Source organism: Talpa occidentalis, unplaced genomic scaffold, assembly GCF_014898055.3.
Source record: "Talpa occidentalis isolate TD23 unplaced genomic scaffold, MPIMG_talOcc4v2.1 talOcc4.6, whole genome shotgun sequence".
Lineage (NCBI taxonomy): Eukaryota > Metazoa > Chordata > Mammalia > Eulipotyphla > Talpidae > Talpa > Talpa occidentalis.
The window spans coordinates 49593458-49615401 of record NW_023604972.1 but is presented as its reverse complement, the minus strand read 5'-3'; the positions used below and the strand labels follow the sequence as shown (position 1 = coordinate 49615401).

Here is a 21944-nt window from a genome sequence, read left to right as displayed (position 1 = left end):
CATACCAAAAATTTTGTTTGTGTGTGTGTAATTTGAGATGTAAATTCTAAAATCCATCAAAAGAGAAAGAAGCAAGCTTTATCAATGCAATTAAAGAGAATTGAAAGCAGATGAACTTGCCCTACAAGATATTAAGACTTTTTATGAAACCACAATGGCTGGTGTGGTTTATGACCCACGGATATAAAAATAGACCAGTAGAATGGAGTATATATAAATCAAAAGAATGAAATCATTCACACATGAAAACTTTTTATATGACAGGGTTGGCATTGTAAACCATCTGGGAAAAGCTGAGCTATTCAATAAATGGTGTTTGGGCGATTAGTTACTCATGCAGAAAATAATATAATTCCAACCTCATACTATAAGCAGAAGTAAAATTCCAGATGTTTTAAAGACCCATGTTTGAGAAGCAGAATTGAAAAACTTAAATGAGACAATATAAGAGTATCTATATAATCTGGGGAAGAGAAAGAGTTCTTAAGCAAGACACAGAAAGCATAAAATATGAAGAAGACCAGGGCCTCCCTGGTGGTGCAAAGGGTTAAGCCCTGCACTATGAAGCAATCTGCAGCCTCTGCAACACGAGTTCAATCCCCGGCCAGCCAGGGAGCAACCCACATGGCGAGGCAGACCTCTCCTGTCTCGCCCGCTGCTCCCCTCAGCATACTATTTCAGTCAATCTGCCTGTTCTGTTCCCCACTCTGTCTCTGGTGGATTCTCTCACCCCCCGCATCTCTGGCCTGTGCCCCAGCTCTTGTATGCATAAATAAATCTTTTAAAAAAAAAAGAAAATAGAGGTTCTAATGTTATTTTCCTATTCTCCAATGAATTATCTTATGCAAACCCCTGGCCTGATTGATGCTACATTGGAACCCTCTCCCAGATATGCAGGAGATGAGAGGATTCACCAGTTCTCTGAACCCTTAGATGTTGGGAAAGCTAAAAAAAAATCTAAAATCAAATAAAACCACAGTGCCACCTGATCAAAAAGTAAAAGTACAGCAAATTTTTAAAGTACTGCTACAGAATTAAAAAAAAATAGGGCACTATAAAGCAGAAAAATGAGCAGATGGAAAAATATAACACACGACATTTTGAGACTGCAAGAGAATATGTAACCACAAGGAGAGAACAACTCTTCAGAATCAAACCACAAAGACTTGGAAAATTTTATCTTCCTATCAGATATAAAGTTCAAAATTGCCATGGTAAAGAAATTCAAAGAAATGGGAGAAAATGCAGAAAAGCTGACCAAAGAGATACAAGAAAACTCAGAAAAATGAATGACCTGAGAAATAAAATTAATGAACAGAAAATAGGAACTGAGACGATAAAAAGATCAATAGAAGAGAATTAAAAATTCTGCATGAAGCTATGGAAACAGACTAGACCAAATGGAGGATTGAATCAATGACCTTGAAAAAAATAATGCACAGGGCCTCCCTGGTGGCACAGGGGTTAAAGTCTCAGCTCTAGCAAGCTATCATTAGCCACTGCAGCACGAGTTCAATCCCTGGCCAGGGAGCTAACCCATATGGCGCAGCAGACCTTTCCTGTCTGGCCCGCTGCTCCCCTCAGCAGTGTATTTCAGTAGATCTGCCTGTTCTGCTCCTCACTCTCTGATGAATCCTCTCACCACCCTCCACCTCTGGCCTACACCCCAGTTCTTACATGCATCAATAAATAAAAATAAATCTTTAGAAAAGAAGAAAATAGGGCCTCCCTCATGGCATGGGGGTTAAAGACACAGCACTATCAAGCTATTGCCAGCCATTGTGGTACGAATTAGATCCCCAGCCAGGAAGCTAACCCACATGGTGTAGCAGACCTCTCCTGTCTCACCCACTGCTCCCCTCAGCAATGTTTCAGTGGATCTGCCTGTTATGCTCCCCACTCTTTCTGGTGAATGCTTTCACCCCCTGCACCTCTGGCTTACACCCCAGTTCTTATATGCATAAATAAGTAAATCTTTAAATAAAAGAAAATAATCATGCACAAAGGACACTGGTGGAAGAAGAGAGATATGAAAAAAAAAAAGGGAAGAAACAGTTTGAGAATTATGCAATCCCTTATGAAAGGCAATATAAGGATAATGGGTGTTTCAGAAGGGGAAGGAGAACTTATTGAAAGAAATAATAGAGGAAATCTTCCCCTATGTGGGGAAGAAACTAAATGTACAAGTCCATAAGCTAAAAGAACATCTGGTATTTAAATGTAATGCGATCTACGCCAAGACACATAGTTCTTAGTGAAATTACTAAGAGTTCAAGACAAAGTATTGAAAGTGGCTAGGGTAAAAAAGATGGTAATGTATAAAGTCACATCAGGCTTATATCAGACTTCTCTGAGAAAACCCACAGGCAAGGAGAGAATGGAATGATGTATTTCAAACACTCAAAGATAAAATTTTCCATCTAAGAATATTATATCCTGAAGATTCTCCTTCAGATATGAGGAAGAAATAAGGACCTTCCCACACAAACAGAAATTGAGGGGTTTGCCAAAACTAGACTTTCCCCATAAGAAATTCTGAAAGGAACTCTCTTATCTAATTTGAAGAGAAAGAAAATCACAAACAAACAAACAAACAAAAACCCAGAAAAAGAAAATAGATATAACCAGAAAACTAAAGACCAATTGGCAGTAGCAGGTTCTCATATATGAATAATCAACCTAAATATCAATAGGCCAAACTCATTAATTAAAAGACACGAAGTGACAGGTTGGATCAGTAAACAAAAACCCAACTTTCTGTTGTCTCCAAGAGACCTTAGCTCCAATGATAAATACAGGCTCAAAGTAAATGTTTGGAAAACAATCCTACAAGCAAATGGGACCCATTTAAAAAAGACATGCACAGCCACACTTATATGTGATAATATAGACTTTCAGCTAAAAAAGTTAACAAGGATGGGCAGGGATGGACATTATATAATGATTAAAAGATAATATTGGAAAAATATAACACTCAATATTATGCATGAAATGAAGGAGCATCAAAATATGCAAGACAACTTAATGAATCTGAAAAAAGACATGAACATAATAGTGGTAGGGACAATCAACATCCACTAATCTCAATGAACAGATTAAGCAGGCAGAAAAATAAGGGTCAAGGATGTGGGAAGAGTCAACTTTAGCAGACATGAGGAATTTAGGATGAACAAGCTATTTTATATTTGATTGTGGTTACACAATTATACAGTTACCATAATTCATCAAATTCTACACTTAAAGTGGATGATCAGTATTATATATAAACAATAACTTGATAAATTATTTTTAAAAGTGAAAAATAAGGCTAAGGTCAAAATGATTTAAAAAATAAAATCAGGGGGGCGGAGCAACATGGCGGCGAGGAGACGCTGTGAGTAAGATCTCCCATTAAAAAAAGTTAATAGGGGGCCTCCCCGGTGGCGCAGCGGTTGAGCGCTGGGTTGTGAAGCTGCCAGCGACCTCTGCGGCGCCGGTTCGATCCCCGTCTGCTCCCCGGCCACCTGAGGAGGGTCCCACATGGCGCGCAGACCTCTCCTGCCGCCCGCTGCTCCCCTCAGCAGTGTACTTCGGTCCTTCTGCCTGCTCTGCTCCCCGCTCTGGCTCTGGTGAATTCTCTCACCCTCCCGCACTTCTGACTGTACCCAGTGCATGTATAAACAAAACAAACAAACAAATAAATAAATAAAAACATGCCTCTATTAAAAAAAAAAAAAATTAAAAAAAAAAAAAAAAGTTAATAGGGAGGAAAAGCGACAGGTCCCAGTGAGAACTGGGACATGGAAGATAAACGGATGACTCCAGCAAACTACCCGAAGAAGAAAGTGGCCATAAAAGAGGACTAGAAGGGAGGAAAGTGCAGAACCCTGCTCCCCTCCCCCACCCACAGAGTCGGCACTCTCCCACCAGCAGAGAGGAGGAAAACAACAAACTAAAACGACCAACAAGAACAAACTACGCAGCAAGCAGGACTGTGAGTGGAAAGGAACTATTGCAGCCACCACACCCCGTGACCGGGAGCCGTGGAGAACCCTGCAGGATTCGCCAGGGCGGTGAGCGAACGGCTCCGGCGCCATTAGAGAAGAACAAAGACTCTGGAGACCCGCACACAGCCCCGGCCGGCCGGTAAGCTTGCGCGGGAAAGCGGCGCGCTTGGCGCACTTGAAAAGCAAACGTGGATCGGGATCGCGGCTGCCCAGGTCAGCGCGCCTGCGACCTAGGCTTGCGGGGAGACGCGCGGAGGCCCTCACGGGGGTGAAAGTCCCTCACTGAGTAAGCAGGAACCAGGCGCCCAGGCACGGGAGCTGGGTGCAAAAGGCGCCATTCCCGCGCCACTGAACTGGGCTACAGCCCGCGTCCTGGACCTGAGGGCTTTGGAACTGAGACCTGGGGCACGAAATTCGGGGTGTGGGTTCTCCGCGACGGTGGGGCACAAGGCAGACACAGCACCCCAAAGCCGTTGAGGTTTACCCTACCATTCTCGCTCTGTTCCCTGTCCCACGGGGTGGGGGGAGGCGAAAAACAGCCCCCCCCAAGGACAATAGGAGAGATCTCTGGCGCCACCTAGTGACCAGGAAAAAAAAGTCACTAACACCCCCTAGAACAGGGAAATTTCTTAAGACTGCTTGAAAAGGGCAGAAGGCTCCCGGAGGAGACAGTGGCCAGCTGGGAAGTTAGCCCACGCCAGGCCCCTTCCGACCAGCAGTCTGAGCCCACAGAGGGAACAGGCACCCACGGCCGGGGCAGACCAGGCGTGCAAAAGAGTGTGCCTGAGACCGGAAGCGCAGGGACTGAGTCCTGCGTCGCCATTTTAGAACAGGGACATTTCGTCAGTAAAAACTGCCTGAAACCAGCAGAAAGCTCCCTCAGAAGCCAGAGATGGCTCCTGGAGGAGCCAGAGGGGAGCGGAGAAGTTCACCCAAGATGCCGGCCAGTCCGAGCAACACAGTGTCCCAATGCATATGACAAATTACAAAACAGACAGCAGGGAGTAGAAGAACCACACACAACCTAACAACTCCTCAGGAAAAAAACACACCACAAAAAGAAAACCACCCTCCAGATTACAACGACAGTAACTTGGAAGAACTTCTGAGACTTCCAGAAAGAGAATTTAAAATTGCTGTGATTAAAAAACTGACAGAAGTCATAAAGGAAAACAATGATATGAGAAAAATAATCAACGATCAGAAGAATGAAATTGAGTCCGTAAAGAGGGAAGCAAAAGAAACACAGGAGATCAAAGAATTAATGGAGGAACTAAAGAACTCTGGGAAAAGCAATGAAAGCAGAATAGATGAAATGGAAGAACAAATAAGTACTCTTGAAGACACAGAAATAAAAAGAACCAAAACAGAAAAGGAAAGAGAAGTACAAAGGAAAAAGAACGAAGAAAGACTTCGGGAACTATCTGACTCCATGAGGAAAGGAAATATAAGAGTTATAGGAATTCCAGAAGGAGAGGAGAGAGATATAGGAACAGAGAAAATATTCCAGCAGATAATTGAAGAGAACTTCCCAAATGTGAAGAAGGAGCTGAAAATTGATATACAAGAAGCAAGAAGAACACCAAACTTCCATGACGAAAGGAAAAATACAGCAAGACACATAATAGTAAAGCTCCCAAGAATCCAGGACAAGGAAAAAATAATGAAGCTGGCAAGAGGGAAGAAACAGATAACATTCAAAGGAAAACCAATCAGGCTGACATCGGACTTCTCTGAAGAAACACTACGGGCAAGGAGAGAGTGGAGGGACATAGTCAACAGACTCCAAGAAAACAGATGCCAACCAAGAATACTCTATCCCGCAAAGCTCTCCTTCCTCTATGAAGAAAGAATAAGGACCTTCCCAGACAAACAGAAACTCTGGAATTTCATTAAGACTAAACCCCCACTCCAAAAAATACTACAAGGAATCCTAAAGCCAGAACCTCAGAGGGACGAATAACAACGAAAGAAGGCCAAAAAAAAAAAAGTTATTAAAAGAATAAATAAATAAAATCAAAGGAAAGACAAACACAATGGCAAATACAGATGCTAACATATCAATATTAACTCTAAATGTAAATGGACTAAACTCTTCAATAAAAAGACACAGAGTTGCAGCCTGGATTAAGAAACAAAGCCCAACCTTTTCTGTCTCCAGGAAACACATTTAGCTACAAAAGATAAAAATAGGCTCAAAGTTAAAGGATGGAAAACAATCCTACAAGCAAATGGACCAAAAAAGAAAGCAGGAACAGCTATACTTATATCAGATAAAACAGACTTCAAACTCAAAAAAATAAAGAGACCCCAATGGTCATTACATTATGATCAAGGGGACAATACTTCAAGAAGAAATAACACTCATTAACATATACTCACCAAACGAAGGAGCACCAAAATATATCAGACAACTGTTGTCCTCTCTGAAAACAGACATCAGAGAAAACACATACGTAGTGGGAGACTTCAACACACCACTATCAACAATGGATAGATCAACAAGACAAAAAATAAGTAAAGAAACTAAAGCTCTAAATAAGGACCTAGAGCATTTGGGCTTAACAGACATCTATAGAACACTAAACCCCCAAAAAACGGAGTACACATTTTTCTCAAGTGCACACGGATCATTCTCCAGGATCGATCACATACTGGGGCACAAGACAAACATCAACAGATACACAAAGATTGAAATCATACCAACCATCTTTTCTGACCATGAAGGCATCAAACTAGAAATAAATTATAAAAGGAAGGCAAGGAACTTTCCTACCTCATGGAGATTAAAAACCACACTACTGGAAGACCACTGGACTAATGAGATCAAAGAAGAAATTAAAAAATTCTTTGAATTGAATGACAAGGAGGACACCAATATCCTAAATGTATGGGATGCAGCAAAAACAGTAATAAGAGGAAAATATATAGCAATAGAAGCTCACATCAAGAAACAAGAAAGAACTCAAAGAAACAACCTAATCTCAAAGCTCAAAGATCTAGAAAAAGAACAACAAAAAAACCCCAAAACCAGTAGAAGAAAAGAAATAATAAAAACCAAAGCAGAAATAAATGAAATTGAAACTAAAAATACAATCCAAAAGATCAATGAAACCAAGAGCTGGTTCTTTGAAAAAATCAATAAAATAGACAAACCCCTAGCCAGGCTCACAAAGGAAAAAAGGGAGAAAGCACAAATAAACAGGATCACAAATGAAAGAGGAGAAATCACAACAAACACAGCAGAAATCAAAAGAATAATCAGTAACTACTATGAACAGTTATATGGAAACAAGTTCAACAATCTAGAGGAGATGGACAAATTCCTACAACTCAACAATCACCCAAAGCTAGATAAAGAAGAAATAGAACACCTAAACAGACCAATTACAATTAGCGAAATTGAAATGGTAATCAAAAACCTCCCCAAAAACAAAAGCCCAGTACCTGATGGATTTACAAATGAATTCTACCAAACATTCAGAGATGAATTAGTGCCTATCCTTCACAAACTCTTCCAAAAAATTGAGAAGGAAGGGACAATACCAAACACGTTCTATGAAGCCAACATTACACTAATACCAAAACTGAACAAGGACAACACAAAAAAGGAAAACTACAGGCCAATCTCCCTAATGAACACTGATGCAAAAATCCTCAATAAAATTTTAGCTATCAGAATCCAACAACGTATCCATAAGATAATTCACCATGACCAAGTAGGATTCATTCCAGGGACACAAGGATGGTTCAACATCCGAAAATCAATCAACGTTATCCAACACATCAACAAAAAGAAATATAAAAACCATATGATAATATCAATAGATGCTGAGAAAGCTTTCGACAAAGTGCAACACCCATTCATGATAAAAGCCCTTGAAATTCTTGGGATACAAGGAACATACCTCAACATCATAAAGGCCATCTATGACAAGCCAACAGCCAGTATCATTCTCAATGGTGAAAAGCTGAAAGCAATTCCATTAAGATCTGGAACAAGACAAGGATGTCCACTCTCACCACTGCTTTTCAATATAATACTGGAAGTCCTAGCCAGAGCAATAAGACAAGAGAAAGACATCCAAGGAATCCAAATAGGAATAGAAGAAGTCAAACTATCACTATTTGCAGATGATATGATAATATACGTAGAAAACCCCAAAAACGCCACAGAAAAACTAATTCAACTCATCAATCAGTTCAGTAAAGTGGCAGGATACAAAATCAACACGCAAAAGTCAGTAGCCTTCCTATACACAAACAATAAACCTGAAGAAGAAGAAATAAAAAAAAAATCCCTTTTATAATTGAAACAAAAAAAAAATCAAATATTTGGGAATAAATCTAACAAAAGAGGTAAAGGACCTATACAAAGAAAACTATAAAACACTGTTAAAAGAAATAGAAGAAGACACAAAGAAATGGAAAGACATCTCCTGCTCATGGATTGGAAGAATAAACATTATTAAAATGGCCATCCTACCAAAAGCAATATACAGATTCAATGCTATTCCAATAAAAATTTCAATGTCATTCTTCAAAGAAATAGAACAATTATTGATGAAATTCATATGGAATCACCAAAAACCCCGAATAGCCAAAGCTCTCCTGAAAAAAAGAGAAGGGAATGGAGGCATCACACTCCCAGACTTCAAACTATACTACAAAGCCATAATCATCAAAACTGCATGGTATTGGAACAGAACAGACATACAGACCAATGGAATCGAATAGAAAATCCAGAAATAAACCCACAGATTTATGGTCAACTAATATTTGACAAAGGAGCAAAGACTACGCATTGGAGCAAAGAAAGTTTGTTCAATAATGGTGCTGGGAAAACTGGGTCGCTACATGCAAAAGAATGAAGCTTGACCACTACCTCACACCATACACAAAAATCAACTCAAAATGGATTAAAGAACTAGACATAAGAGCTGAAACCATAAAATATATAGAAGGAAATATAGGCGAAACACTACGTGATTTGCACATCAAAGACATCTTTACAGACACATCACCCAAAGCAGTGATAGTGAAGGCAAAGATAAACAGCTGGGACTACATCAAATTAAAGAGCTTCTGCACAGCAAAACAGACAATAACAAAAACAAAGAGAAACCCCACCAACTGGGAGAACATTTTTGCACCCAACACTAATGATAAAGGACTGATCACAAAAATCTGCAAAGAGCTGATGAGACTTAATAACAACAAAGAAAATAATCCAGTTAAAAAATGGGCAGAAGAGCTAAAAAGAAACTTCTCTGAAGAGGAAATGCAAATGGCCAACAGGCATATGAAAAAATGTTCAACATCACTTGTCATCAGGGAAATGCAAATCAAAACTACCATGAGATACCATCTTACACCAGTGAGAATGGCACATATTAAAAAAACTAGCAACAACAAATGTTGGCGAGGGTGTGGAGAAAAAGGAACTCTTCTGCACTGTTGGTGGGAGTGCAAACTGGTCCAACCACTATGGAGAGCTGTGTGGAGATTTCTGGACCTACTAAACATAGAGCTTCCATAGGATCCAGCAATTCCACTCCTAGGTATCTACCCAAAGGACACAGAAACATCAATTCCAAAGAACACCTGCACCCCTATGTTTATAGCAGCACTGTTTACAATAGCTAAGCTTTGGAAACAACCCAAATGCCCAAAAATAGATGACTGGATCAAGAAGATGTGGTACATATATACCATGGAATATTACTCAGCATTCAAAAAAGATAAGCACATGCAATTTGCAGCAACATGGATGGCGCTGGAAGGGATCATGCTCAGCGAAATAAGCCAAAAAGAAAAAGAAAAATACCGGATGGTCTCACTCATAGCAGGAATCTAGAAAACTTAAATAAGGGACCAGGAAAATGAATAACTATAAGAAAGTGAAAATAAGAATCAACAAAAAACTATGAAACAGAGACACTTTTGGGGGGGTGGGGGCGGGAGGGGAGGGATTGGGATCAGAAAGGGGGGGTTGCAATTGTATGCGGAATATAAAAATAAAATTTCTTATTTTAAAAAAAATTAAATTAAATTAAAAAAATAAAATAAAAAATAAGAAATAAAATCAATAGAGTTTGGTGTGTAAAGAATATGCGTGAGTATACTTTGCTGCACATGTTGGCTGTGCTTCTAGAAAAGATTAGTCAAGATAATAACTATTGACCAAATGATTGCTTTAAAACTATTTTAAATTTAACTTAAAACAATTTTTAATACCTTGTTATCCTGATAGGGAATTCTGTATATAACAAATGTTGAGGGAATGGTTAAATGAATCCTTATAAACTTAATATTCAGTTTTAATAGTTATCAATTTATGGCCAATTTTGTTTCACTTATAATTCATCCTACTCTCTCACTTTTGAACTAATCCAAAACAAATCCTAGATGTTACATAATTTCATTTTTTTAAAGATTTATTTATTTATGCATACAAGAACTGGGATACAGGCCAGAGTCGCGGCGGGAGGGGGGGGTGTTGTTGAGAGGATTCACCAGAGGCAGAGTGGGGAACGGAACAGATGGAGTGACTGAAACACACTGCTGAGGGGAGCAGCGGGTGAGTCAGGAGAGGTCTGCTGTGCCATGTGGGTCACCCCCCTGGCCGGGATCAAATTTTTACTGCAGTAACTGGATTGCCTCATAGAGCTGACGCTTAACCCCTTGTGCCATCTGAGAGGCCCCGCTTTTAGCAATTAGTCTCAAGGGCAATAAATCCTATAACTTACAGCACTATCTGGCTGTCATGACAAGTGTTAATCACTTACCATTGTTGTGACATCATCTGTTCTATCAGTGAAGTTATTCAATCTTTCTTCACTCTCCAAAATTTTGTCAATATTTTCACTCATAATGTTTTTTACATCAGTTATTTGACTTTTCAGTGTGCATACTGAGTTGCCATCTTGATTTTTATTGTATATCATCTATATATATAAGTGAAATACAGCACAAATTTTATTTTCTGTAAATGAAATCTATTGTAACATTGTGCAAATTAGAACAGAAGTATTAAAGGCACATATCACTTATATTCAGCATAAAGAATCAATTAAGCCTCAATTTGTTCCACCTTAATTTTGAAAAAAAAAAAAGGGGGGGGGACAAAGGAGGGTCACATCAATGTATTCAATCAGCAGTGGGAGTGCTTTTAAAAATTATTTACACAGACTTTTTATAGAGCAGTTATAGGCTCAAAGTAAAATTGAAAGGAAAGTGGAGTACCCATGGACCCCTTCTGTCTTCCAAATGCAGTTTCCTTCACTGTCAATGTCCTATACTAGATAGGTATTTTTTTTATATATTATTATTTATTTATTTATTTATTTATTTATTTATTTATTTATACAAGCACTGGGTAGAGTGAGAAGCGCGGGAGGGTGAGAGAATTCACCAGAGCCAGAGCGGGGAGCAGAACAGAACAAGATACACTGCGGAGGGGAGCAGCGGGCAGCAGGAGAGGTCTGTGTGCCATGTGGGATCCTCCCCCAGGCGGCCAGGGATCAAACCCGTGCTGCAGAGGCTGCGGGCAGCTTCGCAACCCAGCACTCAACCGCTGCGCCACCGGGGAGGCCCTAGATAGGTATTTTTAAATGGATATTCCCACATCAGTGCATCATTATCCCAAAGTCCAGTTTACATAGTTACAAGAACATACATGTAAATCCAAAAAATTGAACCCGATGCATGATAAAACTGGGGGAAATTGCTTAATAAATCATATTAGAATAATTAAATATCTATTTGGGATAAAAGAATGTCTGAACCCTACCTCATGCCATACACAGAAGTAAATTCCAATTAGATCAGATATAATAATTTTCATAAAGGCACAAAACAAAAAGCTGACTGAAGAAATTAGAATATTTTTATAGTAAGAATAGAATCTTTTAAATAGTAAAAGTGGAGATCTTTGAAACTATGCCATCATATCCAGAAAATGCAGATGTAAAATTTTGAATAGTAAAAAAAAAAACAACAAAATCTGTGTGAAAGATGTTAGTAAAAAAAGACAAATGAAAACCTGGGAGAAAACTTTTGCAAAATACAGAACACAAAATGTTAGTATTCAATATAGAATGACTTTTGGTATATAATTAGAAAAAACTAACCATCCACTAAATAAAAGGAAAGTACCTAAAGAAACAATTGTTAAGGGCCTCCCTGGTGGCACAAGGGGTTAACCACACTATGAAGCAATCCGTAGTCTCTGCAACATGAATTCCATCCCCAGTTGGCCAGAGAGCAACCCACATGGCAAAGGAGACCACTCCTGTCTTGCCCGCTGCTCCCCTCAGCAGTGTATATCAATCTGCCTGTTCTGCTCCCCACTCTGTCTCTGGTGAATCCTCTCACCACCCGCATCTCTGGCCTGTACCCCAGCTCTCGTATGCATAAATAAATAAAATCTTTAAAAAAATTGTCAAAAGAAGTATAAATAACTATATATATGAAAAGCTGTTTAATATACTTAAGAATTCTTATACTTAAGAGTCAGAGAAATGGAGACTTAAATAACCATTAGTTTTGATTAAAATAAAAATATCCATATAATTTTGGACCTGAAATTTCACTTTTAGTAATTTTCTTACAGATTCACAGAAGTGTGTGTGTGTGTGTGTGTGTGTGTATGTGTATCTGCATAAGTGTGTGTAGACAAAGCTACTCATCATACTATTTTGATAGTGGAAAACTAGATACAATTTAAATGTCAATTCACATGAAAATTGTTAAATCATGATAGTATGCAGTGGTTAAAAAATTGATAGCTATAGATCCATACTAACAAAGATGATCTGAAAGATGTAGTGTAATATTTAAAAAGTAAGCTGCAGTTGCAGAATGATATTAAATAACTTACTGAAGACATACTATGTACTAGGCACTGTTTTAAGTACTTAACCTGTATTAGTTTATTTTTTTTTAAAGATTTATTTATTTATGCATACAAGAACTGGAGTACAGGCCAGAGGTGTGTGTGTGTGAGGGGTGAGAGGAATTCACCAGAGACAGAATTGGGAACAGAACAGGCAGATTGGCGGAAATACACTGCTGAGGGGAGCAGCAGGTGAGACTGGAGAGGTCTGCTGTGCCATGTGGGTAGCTCCTTGGTGGGGGATCGTGGATAGCTCCATAGTGCTGAGACTTAACCCCTTGTGCCACCAGAGAAGCCCTGTATCAGCTTATTTAATTTTCAAATCACCATATAAAATAGTATTCATTGCATCTTTCATTTTCTAAATAAGAAAGATGAGACTGAGAAGTTGATAAATTGCCTGATGTTACAGAACAGGAGGCAAAACAAGGATTTATACTCATGCTCCAGAGATTAAGTCTTCAGCCATTATATTAATGATCCCACTTTTGTGATTTTAAAATGTATGTATAAACTTATGTCACATATATATTACAAACACATATATACTGTATATATAACATACATATAAATTCTAAATTCTGGAAGGTTATATACTAAACTGTTAATATTGTTTAAGGGCATTTGATTGAGCATGTAATAGATACTCATATTTTACTTTACTTACTTTGTGTTATCTTCATTAATGCGTATTTAATTTTAAAATAAAAATGACATTAAAAACTTCTCTTTGGCAAGTGATCAAATATATATTAAGCATAATAACTTTGATCTTGTTGGTTACAGGACCATGTAACTTACAATTGATACTCTGTGAGAAGTTCATTGGGTGGATATAGAAAAAAAGGGGTTGTGAGCAGAATTATGTTCTACTCACAAAAAGATATGTTCAAGTCCTAACTCCAATGTGAAACGTATTCAGAAATAGGGTTTTTGCAGATGTTATTAAGATGAATGGCTAATCTTTTTGTTCTTTTCTCTCTTTTGGATGGTTAATGTTTTTAATCTAAGAGAAACATTTAAGTTTTTGTTAAAATAATATATCTTTAAATAATATACCTGTAGTTCATTCAATGACATTTCATCTATTTTAAAATCTCTAAAATTGACTATTTTTTGCTCTGCATATTCTGATAATTATAGTACACAAGATGCAACAATTTTTTTCTACATTTAACCAGGTTAATTTATAAATATTGAACAAAACTGCTTTGATGTCAGATGTGCTGTTAACTACTTAAAATGTACATATTTTCACATGGTAACTCTTTCAAGGAGATAGGCTAGTACATGTTGGTTGTGTTGAATATGAGAATTCTTCCTAAGAAAATGTATAACAATATAACATAAAAGCATCTATCTTTAGTTGTTTTGTCAGAAACTGTGGTGACATACTTTATGGTAACCCGCAGTCCATCATGTCCTTGTAAAAATCCCCTCCCCTTGATTGTGCCTTGCTTCTAACTAAAAGAAGCTAAGGTGATAAGATATTAATTCTGTGGTTATGTCACATTACATCACATTTAGCAAACTGGAGTGAAAGAGATTAATGCCCTGGCCTAGAGGAAGCAATGAGCTGTGTTGGGGCCACCCACATGGCAAGGAACTGCTGTCGGTCTCTGGGACTTGAGGGTGGCCTTCAGCCAAAAGTCAATAAAAAGCTGCATCCCTCACACACTGCATTCCTTACACAGCTATAAGGAAGTGAATTCCTGAATATGCCTGAAAGCAGATTCCTTCCCAGAACCTGGATTGGAAAACACAGCCAGGCTGCCACAATAACTGCAGCATTGTGAGTTCTTGAGCAGAGAACCTGGTTAAGCAGGGCCTGGATTCCTGATTCATAGCAACTGTAAGATAACAAGGGTGTGGGGTTTTTCCGCCACTGATTTTGTGGTGATTTGTTACATATAATTAGAAAACAAATATAGGTAAACTTAAAATATTTTATTATGGAAAAGCTCAAACATATACAAAAGCAGAATGAACAGTGTAACAAACGTCAGTGTATCCATCATCTAGTGTCTGGTCCTCGAATAACATCATTTTGTTCATCATTGTGTTATAACAAACCCAATCCTGGTTCACCATGAAAAGGTTTTTCAAAGAGCTGATTGAGGACCTGGTTTAGTTATATGTCATTTCACTTACAGTCACAGTTTTTTTTATTGACATTAAGTGAGGATTCACTGGATGACTACTGCTTTCCCAAATGTATTATTTAAAAAAAAATCCCAGGCCTCCCCTGGTGGTGCAGCGGTTGAGTGCTGGGCTGCGAGGTTGCCCACAGCCACTGAAGCGCCGGTTCGTTCCCTGGCTGCTGGTGAAGGTCCCACAAAAAAAAAAAACAAACAAACCCAGGGTCTCCCCAGTGGCGCAGCAGGTTGAACACAGCGCTGGGAAGCTCTCTGAAGCCTCTGAAGTGCGGGTTCCATTCCTGGCCAGCCAGGGAGATATCACATGGCGCGGCAGACCTCTCCTGTCTCACCCTCTGCTCCCCTCAGCAGTGCTTTCGGTTCGTCTGCCTGTTCTTCTCCCTGCTCTGTCTGTGGTGAATCCTCTCACTCTCCAGTACCCCTGGCCTGTACCCCAGCTCTTGTATAAATAAAATAAATCTTAAAAAAACCCCACAAATCCCAAACATTCTATTATTTTAATCTGTAAATACTTCAGTTTATATCTCTAAAATACATAGTTTCATTTTTCTTAAAAACAAAAGCACACCACCATGATCATACAACTAAAAAATTCTTCAATATAATCAGATATCCAGTTTGTGTATTTATCAAAACAAATCATAGTTTTATTTTATTTTTTTAATAGTTGTTTTGTTTAACCAAAATCCACATTTTTATATTGGTGGATGTTTTTTAAGTTGTTTTTAATCTATCAGTTGACCTCCCCGGTGGTGCAGTGGTTGAGCACTGGATTGCGAAGCTGCCTGCAGCCTCTGCAGTGCTGGTTCGATCGCTGGCTGCTCCCCGGCCACCAGAGGAGGGTCCCACATGGCGCGCAGACCTCTCCTGCCGCCCGCTGCTCCCCTCAGCAGTGTACTTGGGTCCTTCTGCCTGCTCTGCTCCCTGCTCTGGCTCTGGTGAATTCTCTCACCCTCCTGCGCTTCTGACTGTACCCAGTGCTTGTATGTATAAATAAACAAACAAACAAATAAATAAATCTTTTTTTAAAAAAGGCCTTTAATCTATCAGTTTTTTTTTTAAACTTTTCCCCTTTTGAAATTTATTTGTTGAAGAAATTGGGTCATTTGTCTTATACAGTTTCTCATGTTTTGATTTTGCTGATTACACTGCTGTGGTATCGTTTAGTATGCACTGATATCTTTGTTTCCTGTAAAAGAGTATTTCGATCTAAAGGCTTAGTCAGATTCAGGTTTGATATTTTGGGAAAACACACTTCAGACATGTGCTGTGTATTACTTGTATGATATCAGGGAGCTCATAACATTAAGTGATTGTTTCCCTTATTGTGATGTAGGAATAATCAATGGGTTAAAGTGTTCTAAGCCTGTCTCATTCATTACAAAGGTTCTTATCAGCTTTTTACCTGTTTTTTCAGTCATTAATGGACCCATTATTTCAATAGGGATTGCAAAAATAGCGATATTTTCTTACCCTTTCTTTTATTATGTGGAATGCTTCTATAAAGATTAAAAAAAATATTTTCTCCCATCAACTGATTCCTTTGAGGTATAGTTCAAATAGGAAAGTCTCAATAAATGCTTGACCTCTTTTATTTATTGGTTTTCAGAGAAATAAGATAGATCAGTATTATCTACCAAAGTAGACTAATGAGGATTTTGCATCCTCTCTCCCAAACTCCCCCACTTTTGGCAGCATCTAGGAACTCACTGAATTGAACATATTTGATGTGTTACAGTCCACTACAATTATTTATTTTGATGCCCAAATTTTTCATCAGTGGCCAGTGTTAGCCTCTTAAAGTTGGCTCCTCAAGTCTTTTGAAATGAGCACAGAGATTAGTTGGCTTATTTCCTGTGTATCAAAACTGTTTGTGGTTTATATGCTTTCTGCCTCATTTCTAGAATCAGGCCTCATTCCTTTTAGTGTGAAATGATATGAAGAAGCTATAATCTAGATCCTACAGGGGCACACTGATAGTGGGTTTTTTTAATTGTTTCTAGGCTTTTTTTTTTTTTTATAGAGGCATGTTTTATTTATTTGTTTGTTTTGTTTATACAAGCACTGGGTATAGTCAGAAGCGCGGGAGGGTGAGAGAATTCACCAGAGCCAGAGCAGGGAGCAGAGCAGGCAGAAGGACCGAAGTACACTGCTGAGGGGAGCAGCGGGCGGCAGGAGAGGTCTGCGCGCCACGTGGGACCCTCCTCCTGTGGCCGGGGAGCAGCCGGGGATCGAACCGGCGCCTCGGAGGCCACGGGCAACTTCGCAACCCAGCGCTCAACCACTGTGCCACTGGGGAGGCCCTCTAGGCTTTTTCAATGAATAGACTAGGAAATATTTTTTTAAAAGGGAAACTATATCATGTGATGTATTTTCAATTAAATATTCTTAATATTTAATTTTCAGTTAATATGTAGGACCATAAAGTTTTTTAAAAAAAATTTATTTATTTATGCATACAAGAGCTGGGGTACAAGCCAGAGATGCAGGGGGGCAATAGGATTCACCAGAGACAGAGTGGGGGAACAGAACATGCAGACGACCGAAAACATTGCTGAGGGGAGCAGCGGGCGAGACAGGAGAGATCTGCTTCGCCATATGGGTTGCTCCCTGGCTGGCTGGGGATCGAATTTGTGCTGCAGAGGCTGGGGATTGCTTCATAGTGCGGTGCTTAACCCCCTGCACCACCAGGAAGGCCCCAGGTATTACTTTTTAATTAAAATATTTTATTTGAAAACATATACATAACATAGCATTTACAACTTTAATGTATAGTTCATTGGTATTAAGTACAGTCACATAATTGTGCACCTATCACCACCATTTCCAGAACTTTTTTCATCTTCCCAAATGGAAACTCTGTACCCATTAAATTGTAACTCTTCCTCCTACCTTTCCCCTATGCTCTGGCAACAATCATTCCACTTTCTTTCTCTATAAATATGAGTATACACTAGGAATTTATATGCTATTTGTCCTCTTGAAATTGTTTTATTTCACTTAGAAGAGACTTCATTTAAGTATTTAAGTGTTTTACTATTATAAAAATATTTACGTATACCAAGTCAAGTTTACAAAACAAATTTCATTCAAAGAGGTCAAGTTTTTATCCCTGTCTGTCCCCACTCCCACATTAAAATGTTTTTGGTTTATCCATTCCTCCTTTCCTCTCTGCCTCCTTTTCAAAATAAGCAAATGAAGAGAGATTTGTATTTATCACCTCCTTCTGAAATGGTCGCATATAAGAATGGTAAATAAATACTATACCATGCAGTCTTTGTACCTTGTTTTAGTCACTTATCAATATATCATGGATATCATTCTTGATCATTATAGAGACAGAGTTCTCAGTTCTCATTCATCATAAAAGCTCCTGACTCATACTTCCTCACTGATCTGTCATCTGCAAATTGACAGTGTTTAGGAGTACAGCTAAAAGTTACCTACCATATATTTTCCTAATACTTGCTGAAAATCTGCAGCAATTGCATTTGAAGGAGAAAAATATTCTTGTGACTTCAGAGGATTTCTCAGAATAGTATCGCTAACCTAGGGAAATGAAAGGAAAAATTTAACAGATACAGATAATTTCAAATGAAGCAATTCTGACAAAGCAAATGTTTATTTGAAGCAAAGTCTGGCAGAAACCATAAGTAATGGAAACCCATCACATGGTGAACTTTTTAGTGGCTGGGTGTCCCTCTTATTTAAAGATACACAGTTCATGAAAACTGTGCTTGCCCATTTTTCTTGAGGGCTGCAGTACAGATCACAACCTCATACAGGGAGACTGCTTCTACTACCTTGATTCTTTGGTATATTTGAGGACATGAAGGGAAGAACAGATGTTTACCTCTGGCAGACAAGGAAAGATGGAATTCCATATTTTCTAAATAAGCATTTTTCACTTACTCTCCTGACCCTAACCTCAAAATCCACTCACTGGTGATGGAACCCCAACTAAATGCCTAACTAAATGATACTATCTTTCAAATTCCATGGAATTATTATAGGACATTTCAAAGTCTCAAGACAATTCTGACAACTGTGTGTATTTAATTGTCTTCCTCAGAAGCAGCAGTAAAAACTATGTGGTTAGAAATTTTGTGTCAACTGGAAAGGTGGATAAAGCTAGGATTGTTTTTATCATAATGGTAGAGAGAAAAAAAATCAGTCAGAATAAATGTTAACAGTGTTTCAGATTTAGATTCTAGCAATTGGCTAGTCATAACTGTAGAGTAAATTAACATTATGTTTTAGAATCCTTGATTTTATATATGGTCAACATGGGCTGCTTAAGAAAATCAGTGCAATGAACAAAGAAAATATGCATGACTCATGAATGTGACTGAAGAATAACTATTAGTAACTACAGTAGAAGTAATTTTTCCATTAATATTTTTATGAAATATTTATATCTTTGTGATAAAATTGAAGAATACCATTAACTTTTTTAAAATAAGGAACAAACATACTTTCTGAACCATAAATATTACAGAAGAAAGGTTTCCCCCTAATCTGTCTCTGAGACTATCTTTCATTGTCTTCTTATTCTGCTAGGAGATCAAATGCAGGGTAATAATCAGCAACAGGTAATATGTATAAGTTTAGTAAGCTTAACTACCCTTTAGGAAATTTATAAAGTTTCATGTTTCTTTTTATTTATTTATTTATTTATTTATTTGTTTGTTTGTTTGTTTGTTTTTGTTTGCTTTTTTATACAAGCACTGGGTACAGTCAGAAGCGCGGGAGGGTGAGAGAATTCACCAGAGCCAGAGCGAGGAGCAGAGCAAGCAGAAGCGAAGTACACTGCTGAGGGGAGCAGCGGGCGGCAGGAGAGGTCTGCGCCATGTGGGACCCTCCTCTGGTGGCCGGGGAGCAGCCGGGGATTGAACCTGCGCTGCAGAGGCTGCGGGCAGCTTCGCAACCCAGCGCTCAACCGCTGCGCCACCGGGGAGGCCCAAAGTTTCATGTTTCTATGTAACTTTATGTACATATATACTTTTGACTACTTACTACATTTTATATTGGTTGACAATTTATTTTTTAAAGCTTTATTTATTTATTTATAGAAGCACTGGGTACAGTCAGAAGCGCGGGAGGGTGAGAGAATTCACCAGAGCCAGAGTGGGGAGCAGAGCAGGCAGAAGGACCGAGGTACACTGCTGAGGGGAGCAGCGGGCGGCAGGAGAGGTCTGCGCACCATGTGGGACCCTCCTCTGGTGGCCGGGGAGCAGCCAGGGATCGAACCGGCGCTGCAGAGGCTTCGGGCAGCTTCGCAACCCAGCGCTCAACCGCTGCACCACCGGGGAGGCCCGTGGTTGATATTTTCTATCAAGACTACTGGTCTCAAAAATTTTCCATCAGTTACTTTCCTATATATAGTTTTTATAAATTAAATACATATACTGTTAAAAATGTATGTTAAATATCAGTAAAGTTTAATTTCTTTCTTACTTTTCAAGAATAAAGTAAATATAAGGAGAGATTCTAATAGATCTGAGTGTATTTGTCTTTGCAGACCTTACTTTAGAGTCAGGGGAAGTATGGAAGCAGAAGACAGACAAGGGCTGAGAGTAAGAAGTCACTGAATCATTAATGGCTCTGCTTTCAAGAGAGATGCACTATTACTTAGTGACTCTATTATTATTATTATTATTTTAAAGATTTGTTTTTATTTATGCATACAAGAACTGGGGTGTAGGCCAGAGGTGCAGGGAGGTGAGAGGATTCACCAGAGACAGAGTGGGGAGCTGAACAGGTGGATCTACTGAAATACACTGCTGAGGGGAGCAGTGGGCTACACTGGAGAGGTCTGCTGAGTCATGTGGGTTGGCATCCTGGCCAGGGATCGAACTCATGCCACACTGGCTGGCGATAGCTTGATAGCGCTGAATCTTTAAACCCTGTGCCACCATGGAGGCCCTTAGTGACTCTATTATTAATAAGCTATAATACAGGGACCTCATAATTTCATTAACTGAAAAATCTTCAAAAGTAGAAGAAAGTACTTACATTTTTAAGAAATGCATGTGGTGTTACAGAGTCCAAGGCACTGTCTGTAGCACATAGGTAAGTGATTCCATCAATAAAGAGAGTATGGTAGACAAAGCTTTAAAAGGAATATATTCATTTATATGATAGTATTAAAGAAATGAAGTACCCATAAAGAGAATTTAACTTTGTTTTCAAATTCTCATTAGTAACATAACAGCTATATAATCTTTCATAATCAGGAAAGTTTTCATATATTTAAAACATTTAACTGTTAATAAAAGTAAATTTAAAATATGTATTTTAAATTATATCAATAAAAATAAACTATAATAAAGAATAAACTTAAAATGGCTTTAATATAAATTACATTCTAGGACAAAAATGAAGATTCTGATCAAATAGAAAATGCTATGTTCACTGATTTTTACTATTCCTACATTTTTAGGTAGACATTTAATTTTCATGCTTGTTAACTTTCTATTATGAAGGTCAGAATTTACAAGTTATAACTTTTAAATTGCCAGTATCAAACCTTCTGGAGAACAGAATTAATGGTGAGGGAACTGAACTCCCCTATAGTATGCCAAAGCTTACCTTACCCTGATCACTCCAACTTCTAGACCATTTGTGCAGTCTCAGAGTCATATATTAGGAGGCTAGGAGACTCTTGGAAAGTGCCTGCATCTTTACTGCTCAATAGCCAGAAAATTTAGGAATACAGCAACAAAAATAGTTACTTGGAACCTAGACTTTAATCAGTTTGAACACCCTATATATAAATGGTTAATAGGCACTTTCAAATAAAGTGGATATATATGAGAATGAGGAATCTCAGAAACAGGGAGAAAAGATAATCTCAGAGGTTAAGAATAAGCTCTTTCAACATAAATCTTTCATATGATATCATGC

At 38.5% G+C, this 21944-nt stretch overlaps 1 protein-coding gene across 9 annotated transcripts in view; it reads right to left on the bottom strand.

The window, feature by feature from the left end:
• LOC119261337 (uncharacterized) overlaps positions 1-21944 on the bottom strand; it is a 90135-nt gene that overhangs the window by 58105 nt on the left and 10086 nt on the right. For 8 of the 9 annotated variants that reach the window (XR_008549359.1, XR_008549358.1, XR_008549357.1 and 5 more), the window contains exons 3-5: positions 21054-21150; positions 18486-18587; positions 10775-10933 (exon numbers count right to left, since the gene is read on the bottom strand). Coding sequence is in view for 5 of the 9 variants with exons in the window: in XM_037530599.1 (XP_037386496.1) it covers positions 10775-10933; positions 18486-18587; positions 21054-21150 (358 nt within the window). In the remaining 4 variants the exon portion in view is untranslated. The remainder of the gene's footprint in view (positions 1-10774; positions 10934-18485; positions 18588-21053; positions 21151-21944) is intronic. The other variant, XM_054688364.1, reaches the window with a different exon arrangement.